This window comes from Theobroma cacao, chromosome 5 (genome assembly GCF_000208745.1).
Source record: "Theobroma cacao cultivar B97-61/B2 chromosome 5, Criollo_cocoa_genome_V2, whole genome shotgun sequence".
Taxonomy (NCBI): Eukaryota; Viridiplantae; Streptophyta; class Magnoliopsida; order Malvales; family Malvaceae; genus Theobroma; species Theobroma cacao.
Genome location: NC_030854.1, coordinates 5,722,935 through 5,740,496, shown reverse-complemented (window position 1 = coordinate 5,740,496; position 17,562 = coordinate 5,722,935). Strand labels below are relative to the sequence as shown.

At 32.0% G+C, this 17,562-nt stretch overlaps 1 protein-coding gene across 1 annotated transcript; it reads right to left on the bottom strand.

Annotated features, from left to right (window-relative positions):
• Positions 331-2,058, bottom strand: LOC18598221 (protein SELF-PRUNING). The gene is made up of 4 exons (XM_007027654.2): positions 1,641-2,058; positions 1,448-1,509; positions 806-846; positions 331-700 (listed from the first exon to the last, which is right to left on the bottom strand). Exons 1-4 carry the CDS (start codon positions 1,836-1,838, stop codon positions 483-485), a joined length of 519 nt encoding a protein of 172 aa, XP_007027716.1. The 5' UTR covers positions 1,839-2,058; the 3' UTR covers positions 331-482.

Below are 17,562 nucleotides of genomic sequence, written 5' to 3'. Positions count from 1 at the left end.
TACACTGTTATAAGTATTTCACATACTTCAACGTATGAAATCGATTACTTACTTTCAAAGTAAGAAGGCTTAACATGTACCAATCTTTAAGTATTATCAATGCCCTTATTCTTGATACTACTATAACCAAAAATATATTTAGGAATAAGGCCTTAATGCATAAAAATCTTATAATTATAACTTTTATAATTTCTTTATAAGGTCATTATGTTTCAAGAACTTTATCTATATAAGTATCTCATGATACTTTATAAATAAACTTATGAATAAAGAAATACTTCACACATTATATAAAATATACTTAATATATGTAACATGAAATATGTCTAATTAATATAATATCTTACAAATACAAAATCAATTGACTTGCATAACTTTCACTAACAAAAACAACCTCGTCACAGTTTACTTGGAACACATTTTTTTTCCTTTTCCAATTGATATGGAGCTTGTTTTATTGAGTTTTTGACTCTGCAGGTTAATCAGCGTCTTCTTGCAGCAGTTTCTCTTTGAGCATTGAAATAAACAGCAGCAACAGGGAGACCAAGATCGTTTTCAGCAGCAAAACCCCGGGTGCTGAAGTTATCCCGTGAAGAAGGTGATGTAATCATCTGCCTACGTTTCTGCTTGAAAAGAACGAACACAAACCTGTGGATTCCTATATTTGGCCTTGGGATCTCATAGCTCACCACCTCCCTTCCTGGTTGATCAAATGACAACAGAAAAAACCAAAGGAGAGAAGATCAGTACTTCATCTTTCTTCATAATCCAAAAAAGCACTTAATGACAGTACAGAAAAACCTACCAAATGTGGCATCTGTTGTGCCCGGGATGTCTGTGACTATCCTGTACAATGGTCAGATCAATGAAACTGTCAGTATGTCTCCCTTTATATCTGTCCATAGCTTATATCTCTCTTATCAATGCACGCGGACTTCATCATTACAGAGTTGAACTTTTAGAGCTTTCATTAATTTAACTATTAGTGATTAATTATAAAGACATGATATGACCATAGGTTTATGCTTGTTGTTATCTTAATTATTAATTAATAAGATCAAAGTCTTGCTGCTCAACATTAGTTTGGTTCCGAACAAAATAGTATATGAAGCTACATGGTGGTGATAAAAAGTGGAAATAGTGGGTGTAGAGCCACACTGGTATGCCCTCCCAGCTCTAATTAAGGTATATATCTCAACAGTGAACTCTTTCTATGGGCCTGTGAAATGGACTGGTCAATTCTATAATAAATAAATAACTAGAGAGATTGAGAGTCACTTCTAAACTATTTCTACTATGTATACTGATTCAATTAGGTTGAGTGATTCACCAGAAAAGAAGTTGGTTGATTGATTGAATGTAGGGTAATCAACCCTAAAATATATAGGGTTTTGACAAGTTAAGGTTTGCTGCTTTTTAGTATATTATTAAGAGCTGTAGGGTGTACCAGTGAATGTGCTCCCTTAAATAAGGATCACTGGGTCCAGGGACGTCTGGGTCCGTCATAACCTGCAGCAAAGCAGACACCAGCTCACCAGATTTTAATTTAAACAGAAGAGTTTCAACAGTAGAGTTAGAGCAAGGTGAAACGACTTTGGGAAAGACAGCAGAGAAGTAGAGGTGAAGAATAGGGTTATTACCAGAGTGAAAAAAGTTCTCATATCACCTCCTTCAATTTCTACCCTAGGTTTGGTGGCGACAGTTGAAGGATAGAACTCATGTCCATTAAAGACTCTCTTGTTGTTGAAAGTGACTGTCATTGTAATGCTTGGAATGAAAGAATCCAGAACATCTCCTATGACTCTCCCAACAACGAGAGGTTCTGCTGCTCTTGACATTGTTCCTGTTTTGAGAGTTCGAGAGCAAAGATGCCCTAATTAAAAGAGCTGTATACAGAAGACAGCTCAGAGTGTTTCTTGTTGGATGATGTCTGTAAGCGGAAGCTCTTTTTATAGCGTATGGGCTGCCCTCTGAAAGACTGTAATAAATTCTCTAGATCTAGCTATAGGCTTTAGGGATGAAGAGCATAAAGTTTATAATATGGGAAATAGAGGAAGAAATGAGTGGACTGTCTATTTCTCTCTCTCTCTCTCTCTCTCTCTATCTGTCTTATAACTCCTTTGTGACACCTGAATCAGGGAGCTTAGTGCCTTTGTTTTTCTATTCAATCATATTAGTTTGTTACATGATTATTTCTCAGTTGGGGGGACCCTGGAATTGGTTCTTGATTGGCTATTCTCTGGGCTTGTTTACGTTTCATACAACCGGGGATTTTTTTCAATACTAAGGTCAGAAATGAATTATAAACAATCGCTGGAAGTGGGTCCTCAGTATGCAAGTTGTCATCTCGCTCTTATTTAAAGCGTAAAAGTTAAACATGCACTGAAAAATATATTGAAACCCTGTGCCTGAATATTAATAGGCCTGATAATGGAAACTCATCTTTTTCATATGAGGAAAACGAAAAGATCCTAAAGAAATTGTTAAATGCTTACTGTTCTCTTAGAACCTCCCCGAAATTACACATGCACATTTAAAAAGAACTTTGTACCATTTCAGAGAGATTCTTTTGGCGAAGAGAAGCATAAAGGAACTCCACAACAAATGAGCAGGCAGAACCAGTGAGTGCTAGTGCACCCATGTCATTTCAAAGTCATAAAGAAATTCAGAGAAGTTCCGAATTGGTCAGGTGAAAAGATGTATATTTTCCATAACTTGAAGCCATTTTTTTGCGTGTCTGCCTTTTTGGTTTGGACCTCATGTGAGTCATTCACGCCATGCATGTGTCATTCTTTTTCTGAAACTACGAATAGATAGGTTGTTCCTCTCTGACCAGAATTCGGGGTACATAGGTTGCTCAAACCCGAAATAAATTATTTGATCAAGCTTTTAAATCAAAACAAAATGTATCATATCTTAAAAAACTGATGTATTGGAGATTAATATCAATAAAAGACTATTAATAAGATTTGAATTGAGATCACTTAAATCGAAATAACCATCTTTTCGATTACTCGACCCTTCTGTTGGTGTCCTATTTCATCTTTTTTGTTTTAAATTAAGTTTAACCCTTTTTTTCCCTCTTCTTTTCCTTTGTTTCTCCAGCCTACACCTCTTCACTTTTGCACTCGGGCTTCAATGCTAATCCATGACATTGTTATTAATTTATCAACAATGATTCCAGTTCTGATCACAATCATGTCAGAAAACAATAGTTAATGTCATAGAGATTCTAGAAACATCAATCGTACGGTTCAAAGATTAGCAAACACAAAGAATATTGGTATTTGATTTTAGCTACAAGGTACTAATTCTCTTGCATTTTACTTTTGGGAGCTGATATTATATCTTGTCAGAAGCTATTGTTACTTCTACAAAACTCTTTTTCAACCCAGATCTTTCGATATTGAACACAGAACATTCGATGTCTGGTTTATGCTTTCCTAAGATAGAACATTTTCCTTTAAAAGAAAAGATATATATCTTTTCTTAATTAGATACATATTATTCTTTTCTCACTGTATTGCTGGTTCATCTTTAGTAGAGAACCATGCGATTTCAGAGGCGGAGGGGAGGACGTGGCTCCAAAAGATTTTAAAATTTTTGTAACATATTCTTTTTTTTTTAATTTTATAATTTTACCTTTACAATAATTTTAAAATTAACCTACTCTTGTAAGAATGGATTTCCAATTTAATGAGAATGTGATGGAGTTGCTCACTCTTAGCACATCTTTAAATGTTTAGAATGATTTTGAATCGCTTGATGTGGAAAGTATTTGCAATCTTACAAATAATTGTTATTCTAATGAATTTATTGAACATGATAAAATACATCTAAGTGATTAATTGAATCTATTCAAGCTTGACATTCTGCATAATCAAGTTTTAAAAAATGTATCTATACTTTTTGAGCTATGTCAATTGTTGAAGAAGACAGGAATATCAAAAGTTTACTTTCTTATTGACAAATTAATCCAGCTTGTCTTGACTCTTTTAGCTACAATTGTAACATCAAAGCATGCATTTTCTACTATAAAACTCGTTAAAAATGAGACTAGTAATAGAATATCATATAATATTTTAAAAAATTCATTGATCATTCTCATTAAAAAGGAAATAATTTGAGATTTTGACATTGATTCAATGATAGGTGCCTTCAACTCTATGAAAGACTGTCGAGTTTAATTAAAGACGTCCAATCTTAACATGCAATAGTTGTTAAAAAATATCTTTATTTTGTACTTAAAACATGGTTGTAGTTATTTGTATAATTTTCACATAAATTTTTTTCATTTAAGTTACTTTATATTTTTGTCAGATATTGAATTTCTAGTATGATTGTTTTATAAACATTATTTTCATCCCAAACATGAAATCTTAGCTCCATCATTGCATGCCTATGTAAAATGTTTGAGGTGAGGGGAAAAAGCAAGCTTTAACTTTCAACGTATACTCTTACTAGCATGGTATGTTACAGGAGACTAGGATGTGGCCGTTAACATGCCAACAACTACACGCTGTTGTCAGCTAGAAAGAAAGGGATTAGGGAGGAAGATAAAAGGGAAACAATATGAAATAAATGATAGGAAAATTATATTGAAAGTTTTTTTTTGGTTGTTATTTCTATTTTCTAATTAGTTTTAGATTTGATTGAAAAGGGAAAACATGAATTCATCTACAAAAGTTACATTGAAGTTCTGTCCCCAATAAAAAAAATGGATGAATTGAAGTTATTAAAAAAGTTTATGATAAATAAGAAACGCATTCAATTTGTGTTGTTGAAAAATAAGTAGAAGAAATTTTAAAAATAAAGATTATTATATCCTTATTTAAACCCTAAACAAAAGATAGGTTAAATTGGGATGTAAAACCCAATTTGAATGAAAGACTAAAATAATAGTAATTTTATACACAAATTCACTTTCAATTATAGATAATTATATTTTTGGTTCTAAGACTTATTATTGCTTCTACAATATATCTAACATGTTGATACTACTCTTCTTTCTTTCATTCCACAAATTATTTATAATGAAATACATCTTTGGTTTATATTCTCTCTGTTATAATTTTAGTGAATATTTATTTCATGTTCAAGACGCAAATTAAAAAAAATCAACTATAAGTTGTCTCTAAACAAGGTTACATATCTCTCTTATAATAATAATAATAATAATAATAATAATAATAATAATAATAATTGAGGTTACATAGAAAGTATATTTTCTAATGATTTATATTTTAAAGTTATATATTTTTAACCTTTAGTTATGTTGAATAGTATAAGAGATCTAAATAGAGTAATACATCATAAAGCATCTTTTATAAGATAGTACAACAAATTTATATCCCTCATTCCCTAAGCTTAACAATTAAAACAAATATTGTATAGTGGTATTCTACTTTAATCTTTATACCAAGTTCCAAAACCCTTATGTATATATGATCACACAAATTTTATGTTGAAATTTTAAACTTGAAAAATTTTAAATTTATTTATCAAAGGTGAGTTTACAATCTCTAAACAAATCCAAAATAGCTTTAAACCCTTAACAACAATCGATTGCCATTCAGCTCTGATCAAATCCAAGATGGCTCTGAACCCTCGATAGCAACAAGTCGTCGTTCATTTTACCAAACTCTCATCACGAATCACCCATCAATGGCTATCCACCATTTGCAAGTTCTATGGTCAAGTCATCAAATCTTATATTCCTCCAAACTAATCGAATCACAGAACGAAATATGGATTTGTTCATTTTGACTTTATGGGTGAAGCACAACAATCTATCAGAGGTTTTGATGGAGTAAGGTTCTTTAACCAACGGCTTGCAATTTCTTTGGCCAACCATAATCTCAACTCGATTATTGATCAAAACACATCACGTCCTCGAATTGCCAATTGGGAGAGAAGAACCACACAAAACCCCAACAGTTACGATAACCCACGCCTCTAAAATGTTAACAAAGTGAGAATGAGCACACAACCCTTTAGCAAACAAGAAAGGCGAACCTTTCCCAATCAAATCCCTCTCACCCGAACTAGAAGCAGACCTAATCAAAATCAAAGGCGTTTGATTCTAACCATTTCCCCTAAAATATTCACATTAACTCTGATCGTTTAAATTCTAACCACTCCAACAAACAAATCAACAATGGAGGAGTTCGATATACTTTATTGGCATCTCCACCTCCCCACCCTCACCCCCAAATCAACCTGAATCAGAACAACAAATCATATTTGAATGCCTTAATAGGTTTTCAAGGTGACCCACCACAATCTAAATCACCACATCTTTCCCCATTTGAAGATTCTTTTAGAATTTGTCTTAGACAATTGAAAACGAAATGCTTCTGGCTGAAAAATACCATTATAGGTCTCAGCAAAAATCTTCAAGAACTTGAGTCAATCAGGGCAAAAATTAGGAAGAGTGGTGTTTCGAGCTTGATAGTTAAATGTATCTTTGGATATCAATAGCTAATAAATGTCACAGATAGGAAATGTTTTGAAAAGGCAAAGGTTCGCAATTGGGTTTGGCGTTCTAAATGGTTCAAATCCATTGAAGAATGGGCATCTAATATTAGCATGGGGTCAAGAAGATGATGGCTCACGATCTTAGGCATTCTTCTCCATGCTTGGAATAGAACCACATTTTACCGAATCTATAACATTTGGGATTCTTTTGTGGAAATTGGTGATGAAACTTCATTTCTCCTTACTTTTGAAAAGGCTACAATTCTTATAATACTTGTTGTTCTTAAAATGTTAATGAGATTGTTCATCTGGTTATGGGTAATCAAATCCATCCCATTCAAGTATGTGAGTTTATGTCTAATGTTTTATAAGATTGTCCAAGTCTCACTCCATAGAAAGATGATGATGATGATGATTCTAGCCATAGTGATGGTGGCAATGATTAAGTTGATAGAGGTGGTGATGTTGTCAATAGTGGCAGAATTTTGCCTGTTCTAACTTTTACAACCTAACCCGTTGATCAAACCCAATCAAACTTATTGCAATTGAACCCAAACCCAGTGCCTTTCTCAACCTATAATGCTACACAACCTCAACATAATGAGATTGGTTTTTTGATTGGTGAGCCTTCATCCCTTAAACCCAAAAATATGCAACCCATAGTCCATGAGAAAACAAGCCCAATTTCACCAAAATCCACTTTTCACACTGCACATGCTTTTGATTCACTACAACTTAATTCCCTTAAAAATAGCCTGTTACCCATTTGCATTCTCCCAACCTAGTCTATTTCTAAACCAAACAGCCTAAACACTGTTGTGGATTTGGATTTTAACTCAAGCCAAATAGCCCACCTCAACATTAATTCTTCCCCTTTTCAAATTCATACATTCTCCAAATCTACTTTTAGCTCACCTATATCTACTCATCCTTCAAATCAGAACATTTCACTTCAAGAATCCATTGTCAATTTTGACTCTAATGAAGGTATTTACTCTTTGTCCAAAAGTAAGGTATCCTTTCATGAGTTTGATAACAAAAATAAGAAGAGAGGAAAATGTTAAAGAAGTTCTGAAAAAAGGGCATTTAAAATTTAAATCGGAAAGCCATTCAATCCAATGCATTAGTAAACACCAGTGAAATGGTTTTTACTAGGAATCTCAACAAACAATTGAGGTTTACTCTTCAGCCCCACTACCCTGAACAAGTTGTGATTGATAATCTTGGGCTGATTGATAAAGTAATTGTGCAAAAATAATTCTCTACCAAATTGACTTTGGTATCAACTATATATTCCTTTTTCTTATGAATTATCTCATTTCGTAAGGTTTATATGAAGTTCACACCGCTTTTTTCTTTTTGATTTTTTCTCCACGTTCGATTGATGTGGTTGTTATTCTGACTTCTTAGACTGAATCTTTGATTTGCTCACTTCTTTGCTAATATTTTATATTTGGTTTCTTTTATTTGAAGTCTACGTTTTCTCTGTTGGAACATTAAGGGCTTAGGTAGCTCTTTGAAGATCAACATGGTCCATAGGGCAATCCTTTATTATAAGGTTGATATGCTTCTCATACAAGAAATAAAATCGAAAACTATTGATTATAGAACCATTAAACAACTCTAGCGATCTGATAACCTAGAATGGTTTTTCAAACCAACTAATGGAAAATCTAGTGGCATCTTCTCTGTTTGAGACAAACTCTTTCATCCTTAAAGATGTCTTTTTTAAAGACAAATTTATTCTTATCTGAGGTTGCTGATAAACTTCCACTCTGCGAAAACCCTCTTTCCATCCGCTCAATCTTTCTGTGGATTGGGGTCTTTGACCCTTTTGTTTTCTTGATTGTTGGTTGTCTTCTTATGATTTTTTTGACATTGTGGCTCAAAAATGGAACTCAATTAAAGTAAGGGGATCGACAAGCTTCTGTTTCAAGGCTCGTATGAATAAATTTCTCTACATTGTGGTAAAGATCACTACAAAAATAGAGGTATTACTAAAGGAATGTTCCATAAGTAATACATAATATTCCATTGGTATCATGCATCAACAATGGATTTGTCGACAAAAAATTTTGTCGGCACTCGGTTAGAAAAGACATCGTCGATAATACAAAATCCGTTGGTAATGGAATTTTTCATTGATAAATTACCAATCAAAATTTTCATCTACCATTGAGTCGAAAAAGAGTTGGTTTCATCGATAAAATGTTCATCGGTGTTAGTTGAAATCCGTTGGTAAATTTCATCATTAATTATCGACAAAACAATATCTATCCACAATTTCGTCATTAATCACCAACGAAATTGCCAATGAATTACCAATGGATAATCGACGAAACCAACTTCAAAGCTTGCAAATTGTATCTATTGGCAATGTCCAATTCCATCGATATTCCATATGAACTCCATCAGTAATTTCGTTAATAACTGATGAAATTCGTTGCTAATAGATGAACTCCATTAGCAATTTTGTCGATAATATAGACAATGCAAGTTTTTTTTTTGGAATTAAATTTGTCTTGTTTATAATAAAATTGTGATATGACACTGTTATTGATAAAGTAAACATATAGAAAACAAATATGCATATAGAAAATATGAAAATCTAATAGAAATCATTATTAATAAAAAATATTCTAATGTAAACATTTGACAATAATCCAAATATTCTGTTGACAGATCTCATTGTGGGGCTAAGGTTGGCTACTGCTACTACTGCTGTGGTGGAGGCTACGAAGGCCCGAACTCGTCTAACTGAGTTTACAATTTCCCCAATCCAATTACATCCATCAACAAACCCTTAACATCAATGAAACCCATCACCAAGGTCTTCACGTTGCTAAGCAATTGTCGATATCCCTCAAGCTCAAGCGTAAGAGTCAACGTAGAAGGTGGTTCATTGTTAGGGCCATAAATAGACTCACACGTCGCGATTATAGCCAGAAATCTTAAAGTAGGGAGTCTGGTGCCTAATCCATATACATGGATCTAAGTACTCATCGACCTTTCAATTGTCTCGGTCCATGCCTCTAGATCAAACTCTGGCTAGCTCGACGGCTTCACACCATACTTCGTCACTATTGCTTAAGCGTATGATTTTTCCAAATAGAAAGCAAGTAAATTATTAAGTTATTTAATCGGTAAGCAACATATATATATCGAATACATGTAAACACACGTATTACTTACACAAACAGTCTTAGACTTATTGTCCATAAATTCTTCAGTATCCTTGTGCCACTTGTGAGTGTGTTCGAAGAGCTCGACAAATGTAATTCATCACTTCTTTTCCTCTTCTCGTAAGCATAAAAAGAGAAAAAAATATACATATCATTAAAAGTATCAAAATTGTTAATTAACATAAAGAATTATATGATTAAATTGAATGATTTACGTAATATATATATATATTGAAATAAAAGCATGTGCCATCTTTTTCTGGTGAAAGGTGAAATGTAAGGAATCGTCGGTATGTTTTGACAAACTACCTTCTTTCTCTGTGAGGCAGTTCTACTTTGCCTTACATGAGTGTGACTGCCACTCTAGTGTTGACCATACCTGATTAGCAAGTTGGTCCCATACCTCAACAGTGATCCACAGTCACGCCTTAGCCTTCATCAATACGAGATCGACATCGGGGCTACTCATTTCTCTCTTCGCCTTATCGCGTTCATCTGTTAATAGGTCCTTAAGGTGGTCCTTGCAGATCTTCTCCCATATAGACTTCACCTCTATTGCATCTGCAGCAGCCCATGTGAAAGATTCTTACATGAAAAAAATATTTTATTATGAAAAATTATGATAGATTTACAATAATATATACTATATCTTTATGTTACTTCAAATTTTCACCACATGTTGTCCTTATGCTCTGGAGGAATCTACCTCCATATCAACCAAGGCCCACTAAAGTTACTCTTGATAATCCTCATAATCGTGGGAGTAATGCCAGTCTCCTCAAAAGTAAATATTGAGTGCATATAATTAATGATATAAATTTGTGTAAAGGAAATTACCTCCCTTTGAAAGGATGAAGTCATATCCATCAGTTCAAAAGAGTTAGAGTTGGTAAGCTGAGACTCGCCCTCAGCCCTTAGCCTATGACATGATGTTGGACATAGTATCATCATCCGAAGTAGTAAGGGTTTCGATTGGAGTAGTCGAACTTAGCCTCGATTTTCTTTTTTTGACTGTACCATAGTATCTGCAGCTGAAGTAATGGGAGTCCATCATCTAGTGGGAGGAAACGATGGTATGGGCAAAAGTTAAGGTAGAGGTAATGACAAAGGAGGTCAGGCAATCGAAGGGCTAGCATTACTAGTACTGTTTTATCCTTGAAGGTCTTCCTTCGACTTGTTTTTCACCACAACCATGTCTATGCAATAAGAAGAAACATGTACAACTGTTAATAAATTTATAAAAAAAAATACCCTAAATGATACGAACATAAATTTAACTGTGAATGAAAAAAATGAAAAAAATAAACTCGTACATTTTGAAACCAATAAAAAAAAACATCCATCAATTATCATTAGAACAAGAGACATCATGAACTTCGTTATCATCTTCATCATCAACCTCCAAAAGTGATCAAAATTGCTTCAATGAACTTTGAACTTATTTGAATGAACTATAAACTTATTTAAATGATTTTTGAAGTTGTTTGAATGAGTTTTTAAACTTTTTTAATTAATTTTTGAAGATCCTGAGTGTTTCCATGTGAAAAGTTTTAAAATTACTTCAATGAGTTTTGAAATTTCTTGAATGATTTTTGAACTTATTTGAATAGTTTTTAAACTTGTTTAAATTAGTTTTAAACCTCCCTTGCATTTGATTTTGAAATGTCCAAGTATTTGGCATCAAATTGGGTTTAAAGAGAATAATTTTTTATGTTTTAAGCAAAAAGTATCGATACGTTGGTCAAAAGTATTGATACATTTTAAACAAAATGGTTCTGCCCAAAATGTATGGATACATTCCAAAATGTATCGATACATTTGGTTTAGAACTAGCCATTTCACATTAAAATCAAAGGAAAAATGGCTAGTTTCTTCACTAAACTTTCTCCAACAGCTCCAAAGCTTCTTTAACTATAAAAAAGACTTCTTCAACACATTTACAAGGTCATAAGAGTAAAGAAAAACATTATTTGATCAAGAATCAAATTATATGAAGAAAAAGAAAAAAAAAGAGAAACCAAGCTAGGGCAAGTAATTCACATTCTTCCACCAAGCTTTTAAGCTTTCTTGTGCTATAATTCCTTTGTGTCTTCATTCCTATCTTTTGTAATCATTTTTGTACTCATCATACTCTTCCTATATTGTACTTAGTTAGCAAAACCCACCTTCTAGAGGTATCTTTGCTATTCAAAAATGTAAGAGAGAAAAAAGGTTGTGTTTTAGCCTTTAAAAGGCATTGTGAAGGTTGCGCTTGATCCATAAAAGGCATTATATTGGAAAGTTATGCTTGATCCTTGAAAGGCATTTTAAGGTTATGCTTGAGCCTTAAAAAGTATTTTTCATAGTGGATTTGAAATTCCTTACTGAGCTAAGGAAGAAGACAAAGGCAAGGAAGTCGAACCTCTATAAAAATATATTGTCTTCTCTTTTTATTTTTCACTCTTTGAATTTACCCAATTACATTAAAGAATTTATCAAATTTTTTCTTTATTTGTTTATTCCTTTGTTTACCCTTCAAATTATTATTGACACACTTTGATAGAAAACAAATTTATGAAAATTATTTTTAGCTTGACTTGATTGGAAGCTTGTGAAAACTTTACACTAGTGCATTTTGCCTTAAAGAGTTTGAAAATTTATTTTCAACTTGTTCGGTCATTACTTGGCTTAAATTACTTTTGACATGTTTTAAAGTGAAAGTAAATTTGAGAAACTTGTTTTCAAACTTGCCTTCATAAAAAGTTTAAATTTGTTGAAAATTTTTTTTAAAAATCCAATTCACCCCCTCTTGAATATTTTTTTCATTATTATAGAGCTAACACTTATAACAATTGATATCAGAGCTTGATCTCAAATTTTTAGGTGTTATCGCCTTTGAGTGATCCTTGTTAGCTCCATGCCATGGCTATGAACTCAAATGCAACAATCCTTGGTGAAGGGCAATCACTTGTGGAGCCTCTTCTATTTAATGGTAAGAACTACATTTATTGGAAGAATAGAATGAAGTACTTTATTCTTGCCAACAATTATGAATTTTGGTGGACAATTGTTGATGGTCCATACAATCCAACCAAGGAAGAAAGAGAGTGGGATGCAAGTGACATGAATATGGTACAACTCAATGCCAAGGCTATGCATATTCTTCTTTGTGCACTTGATGATAATGATTACAAGAGAGTTTCCAAGTGTGAAAGTGCTAAAGAGATTTGGGAAAAATTAAAAGAGTTGTATGGGGAATTAAATAAGGACGAGGAATTGGGAAAAAAAACCTTGTGAAGTTCAATGCTCAACATGTGGCAAGGCAACTAGAGATGAAGAATCAAGTGAAATTCAATCCTCAATCCAATTCGAATCATGCCTCATGGCTCTTAAAAAGCTTAAGGTAAACCCCTCACTTTTTGAATCCATTTCATATGCATTTGGTGAATTACAAAATGCCCTTGAAGAACTAGCTTGTGAAATTGAGAAAATGAATTTGAAACACAAGAAAATGATTTCAAAACTTAACGTTGAAAATAAATTCTTATTGAAGGCAAAAGATGAATTAAAAAAAGAAAATGAAAAATTGAAAATTAATTTTGAACCTTGCCAAAAGAAAATTGATGTGTTAGAAAAGAAGAATCTAGATGTGAAAATGAAGGTTGAGGATTTGACAAATGAAAAACAAAAAGTTTTCATGAGTTTCCCATTTTTAAAGGTGACTAAATGCAATTATCGTAAACTTCATTGTCATTATTCATGCACTTGTCCAATTAGAAAATGTTTATCTTATAGGATTAGAAAAGTGTGGATTCCAAAAAGGACTATGTGCAATGAGACTAACTTTCAAGTATTCAAAGAAATTTGGATACCAAAAATCAAATAAGAATGTCTCATATAGGTGTGCTAGAGCAAGGAGAAACAAACTCTTGAAGCTTGAAAGCTCTTTAGACACACAAAGAAAAATGGGTGATTTCCTTACCAAAAGTCTCTTCTTTTTGTCAAATTGTGAACTTTGATTGGTTGCTTTTATTTTGTTTTTGATTGAATTGAGTTAGCTTGATTTCTCAAGTTATTTGTTTTTCTTTATTGATAATTTGATTGCCTTTTCTAGCTTGAATATTAAGTGCATAATTATTTGCTTTCTCTCTTTAAGCTTTATTGATAAATTTTAGTTATGCAATTTGATTTGATATGATGCATACTATAAATTGCATAATCTTGAAAGAAGTACGAGCCTAAATATTGAGTATGTGCTTGTGGTTAATCTTGAATATATCCTCGTGCTTATGCCAAAAGTTATTAATTTTTTAAGGAAATTGCTTATTTTTCTTATATATTTGAGTTTTATTGATTTTGCTTGAAAAATTGCTTTGATATAATTTCCTCATGCTTTGTGAAATTGATCTCATATTTAAAAAAAAAAAAAAGGATTTTTCAGTAGATCTTTAAGTATAAAAGGTTTGATGTTGATGACATGTGAAGTGGCTAATGTGATTAATAGATTGATTTGCACAATTGCCTACTCTAGTAGTCTAAATAAGGAAAATTGAGTTTGCAAAGTTGATCTTTTGTTTTCCTTGTGACTAAGATAAGTTAACCATTTGAACAATCTTGGTTTGCATTCTAAAACTTGCTTGAATAGTTTAAGATGGTTGATAATGAACTTGAAAGTTGTGACTACTTGAATTGGTATTTTTTTTAGGCAAAAACAAACTTTATCATAAATGCTTTCCATCCTTAAGCTTGTCATGATTTATGAATTGAACAAGGTTGTTTCATGATGAAAATACTTACTGACTTGTCCTTATTGGATGTGCATGCTTGCTTGTAAGTTTGAATGGTCATAAGGGCATTTTTGGTGCATAAATGTTGGATATTTAAAAATGACCCTTGGCGTACATAAATATGATTCATTACGCTCATTACACATTTCATAAATCATTTAAAGTATAATTGAACAAAATTGAGTAACATTGAGCTTAGGATTTTACACAAAGCATGTCTTACTCAAACCTTGTATGTTTCATGTGCAATATTTTGAAAAGAGAGATTAAACATCAAATGATTTTCTTTCAAAACCTCTTGCTCCCTTTGATTGAAATTGGTTTATTAATTCCTTGATTTTGTTGATATAGCTTGCTTGAGCAAAATTAGTTTAATATATGTATATAAATTGCACAAATTTCTTTTTACTTGGTATTTTTCTTAAGATTTATGAAATTGATTGAAAAGGTTTTCTTGAACTTGATATTGAGTATGAAAATTTGACATTGATGCATTTTGTCAAGCAAAATGAACTAGTTTATTGCCAATCTTTGTCATTCTTGAGGCTATAATGATTTTAATGATATAAAACTTGAACGAGTGTGCCTTGTGTTGAAAATTATATTATAACTTGTTCTTATTGCAAATGAATGCATGATTAAATGCTTGGATGACCTCAAAGGCATTTTTGTCCATATGCTAAAAATGTTGAAAATGCTAAATTTGATGCTTATTATGTTTAAATGGTTCCTAACATGTGTATTGTACATTTTTACATCATATGCATGCATCATGATGAAAATTAAGCATGCTTAGGCATATTAGAGGTATAAATTTTAAATGAGCTATCTAACTTCTTAATGTTTGAGCATAATGACCAACAATTAAAAAAATTGAGAGCCAAATTTTGGTTTCACATGTTTTTATTGAAGAATCTTAGGCTATACATGTCCCAAATAATGTTTCAAGTGTTTTTGACAAAAAAAAAATTCAACTCATTTTTACTCAGAAGTCAATTTTGGACCATCCACAAGTTTTTGGAAGTAAAAAAATCTTATTTCTTAGGCTATAGCAGCTCATGTATCAATACATCCCTAAATGTATCGATACATGCATGAACATGTATTAATAAATATCAAAATCTATCCATACATTTCGTCTAATAGCCAACATGGATTAGTTTTAAAGCCATAAAATGCCTTATTACTTCATTTCATGTCCATTGTACTAAATTCTTCCATGAATTTCTTTTCAAAGATGATTCTTGGTTCTTAAAAACATGCATTATGAACACTCTCATGATAATATGGTGCACATACATGTTCTTAACATTACAAACCTTGTTGAAAGATGGGTAATTGTTCATAAATGCTTGAATTTATTGATCTTATTATTACTCATGTGCTTATCGAGAAAACATTATCTTTTGAGAATGCAATGTTTATGTGCTCATATTAATTAAATCATTTTTGTTTTTGAAAAATTGAAATGTTCAAATGCTTAGTCTAGGAACAACTTTTGAAATATGTTTTATGTTTGCACTTAAATAATTATTTCAAGATTGACTCCTTGCTCATGCATATGAAATTGATCATGATGACCTCTTTGAACTTTATAAAAAATATTTTTGGTTCCTTTATTATTTTTGGTCAAATTACATGCTCACATGATTTTTAATTTTGCTTAACCCTAATTATGAAAGTCTAAACACTTGACTTAAGTGATAAAACTATTTCTAATGCTTAATTTCATAACTCAAGTCAAGTTTGATCATAATATATATTTTGTGTTGACATAGTTGAAAGTTATTTTGAACATGGATTGGAATATTGACTATGTCTTCCATGAGCTTTATTGCATACATGATCAAAAAAAAAAATGAACATCAATTGATCACTCTAGCTTATAGGTTATGTTGTTGATTTCTCTACTCATGCAAGTGCACGTATCGCAAAGATAATATCGCAAAGTTATTTTTAAAATTGCTTGAATGATTTTTGAACCTTGTTTGAATCATTTTTAAACTTGTTTAAATTAGTTTTAAACCTCCCTTGCATTTGATTTGAAATGTCCTAATATTTGGCATCAAATTGGATTTAAAAAGAAGAATGTTCTATGCTTTAAGCAAAAAGTTTCGATACTTTGGCCAAAAGTATCGATACATTTTAAACAGAATGGTTTTGCCCAAAATGTATGGATACATTTTAAAATGTATCCATACATTCCAAACTGTATCGATACATTTGGTCTAAAACTAGCCGTTGCACATAAAAATCAAAGAAAAAACGGCTAGTTTCTTCACCAAAGCTTATCCAACAGCTCCAAAGCTTCTCCAACTATAAAAAAGACTTTCCAACACATTTACAAGGTCAGTAAAGTGGAGAAAAACATTATTTGATTAAGAATCAAATTATATGAAGAAAAAGAAGAAAAAAAAAAAGAGAAACCAAGCTAGAGCAAGCAATTCAGATTCTTCCACCAAGCTTTTAAGCTTTCTTGTTCTATAATTCCTTCATGTCTTCATTCGTATGTTTTATGATAATTTTTGTACTCATCATACTCTTCTTACATTGTACTTACTTAACAAAACCCACCTTCTAGTGGTATCTTTGCTATTCAAAATTGTAAAAGAGAAAAATGTTGTGTCTTAGCCTTTAAAAGGCATTATGACGGTTGTGCTTGATTTATAAAAGGCATTATATTGAGAGGTTGTGCTTGATCCTTGAAAGGCATTGTAAAGGTTATGCTTGAGCCTTAAAAAGTATTTTCATAGTGGATTTGAAATTCCTTTTACGCGTGCCACTATATTACCGACGAAGTATCGACGGATTACATTATGTTGGAATATTCTATCAATATTTCATCAATAATTCATCGATATTTCTCACAATCTTGTTTCATCAATATTCTATCAATAATTACTGACGAAATATTACCTACAGAATTGATTCTGTCGGTAAAAATTATTATTTCATAGTGGATTGGAATGATCTTCTTCTTGTTCTGTTTTCTATGAAATGCTTTTACTCAATTATCTCCTTTGCATTTCTTTGGGATGATTTGTTTCTCTTTAATGATTGTGCTTCTTTCATCTTGCTTATCCCTACTACTATGTTTCAAGGTTTTGATCTTCTTTCCCTTTTTGTTTTCATGTTGC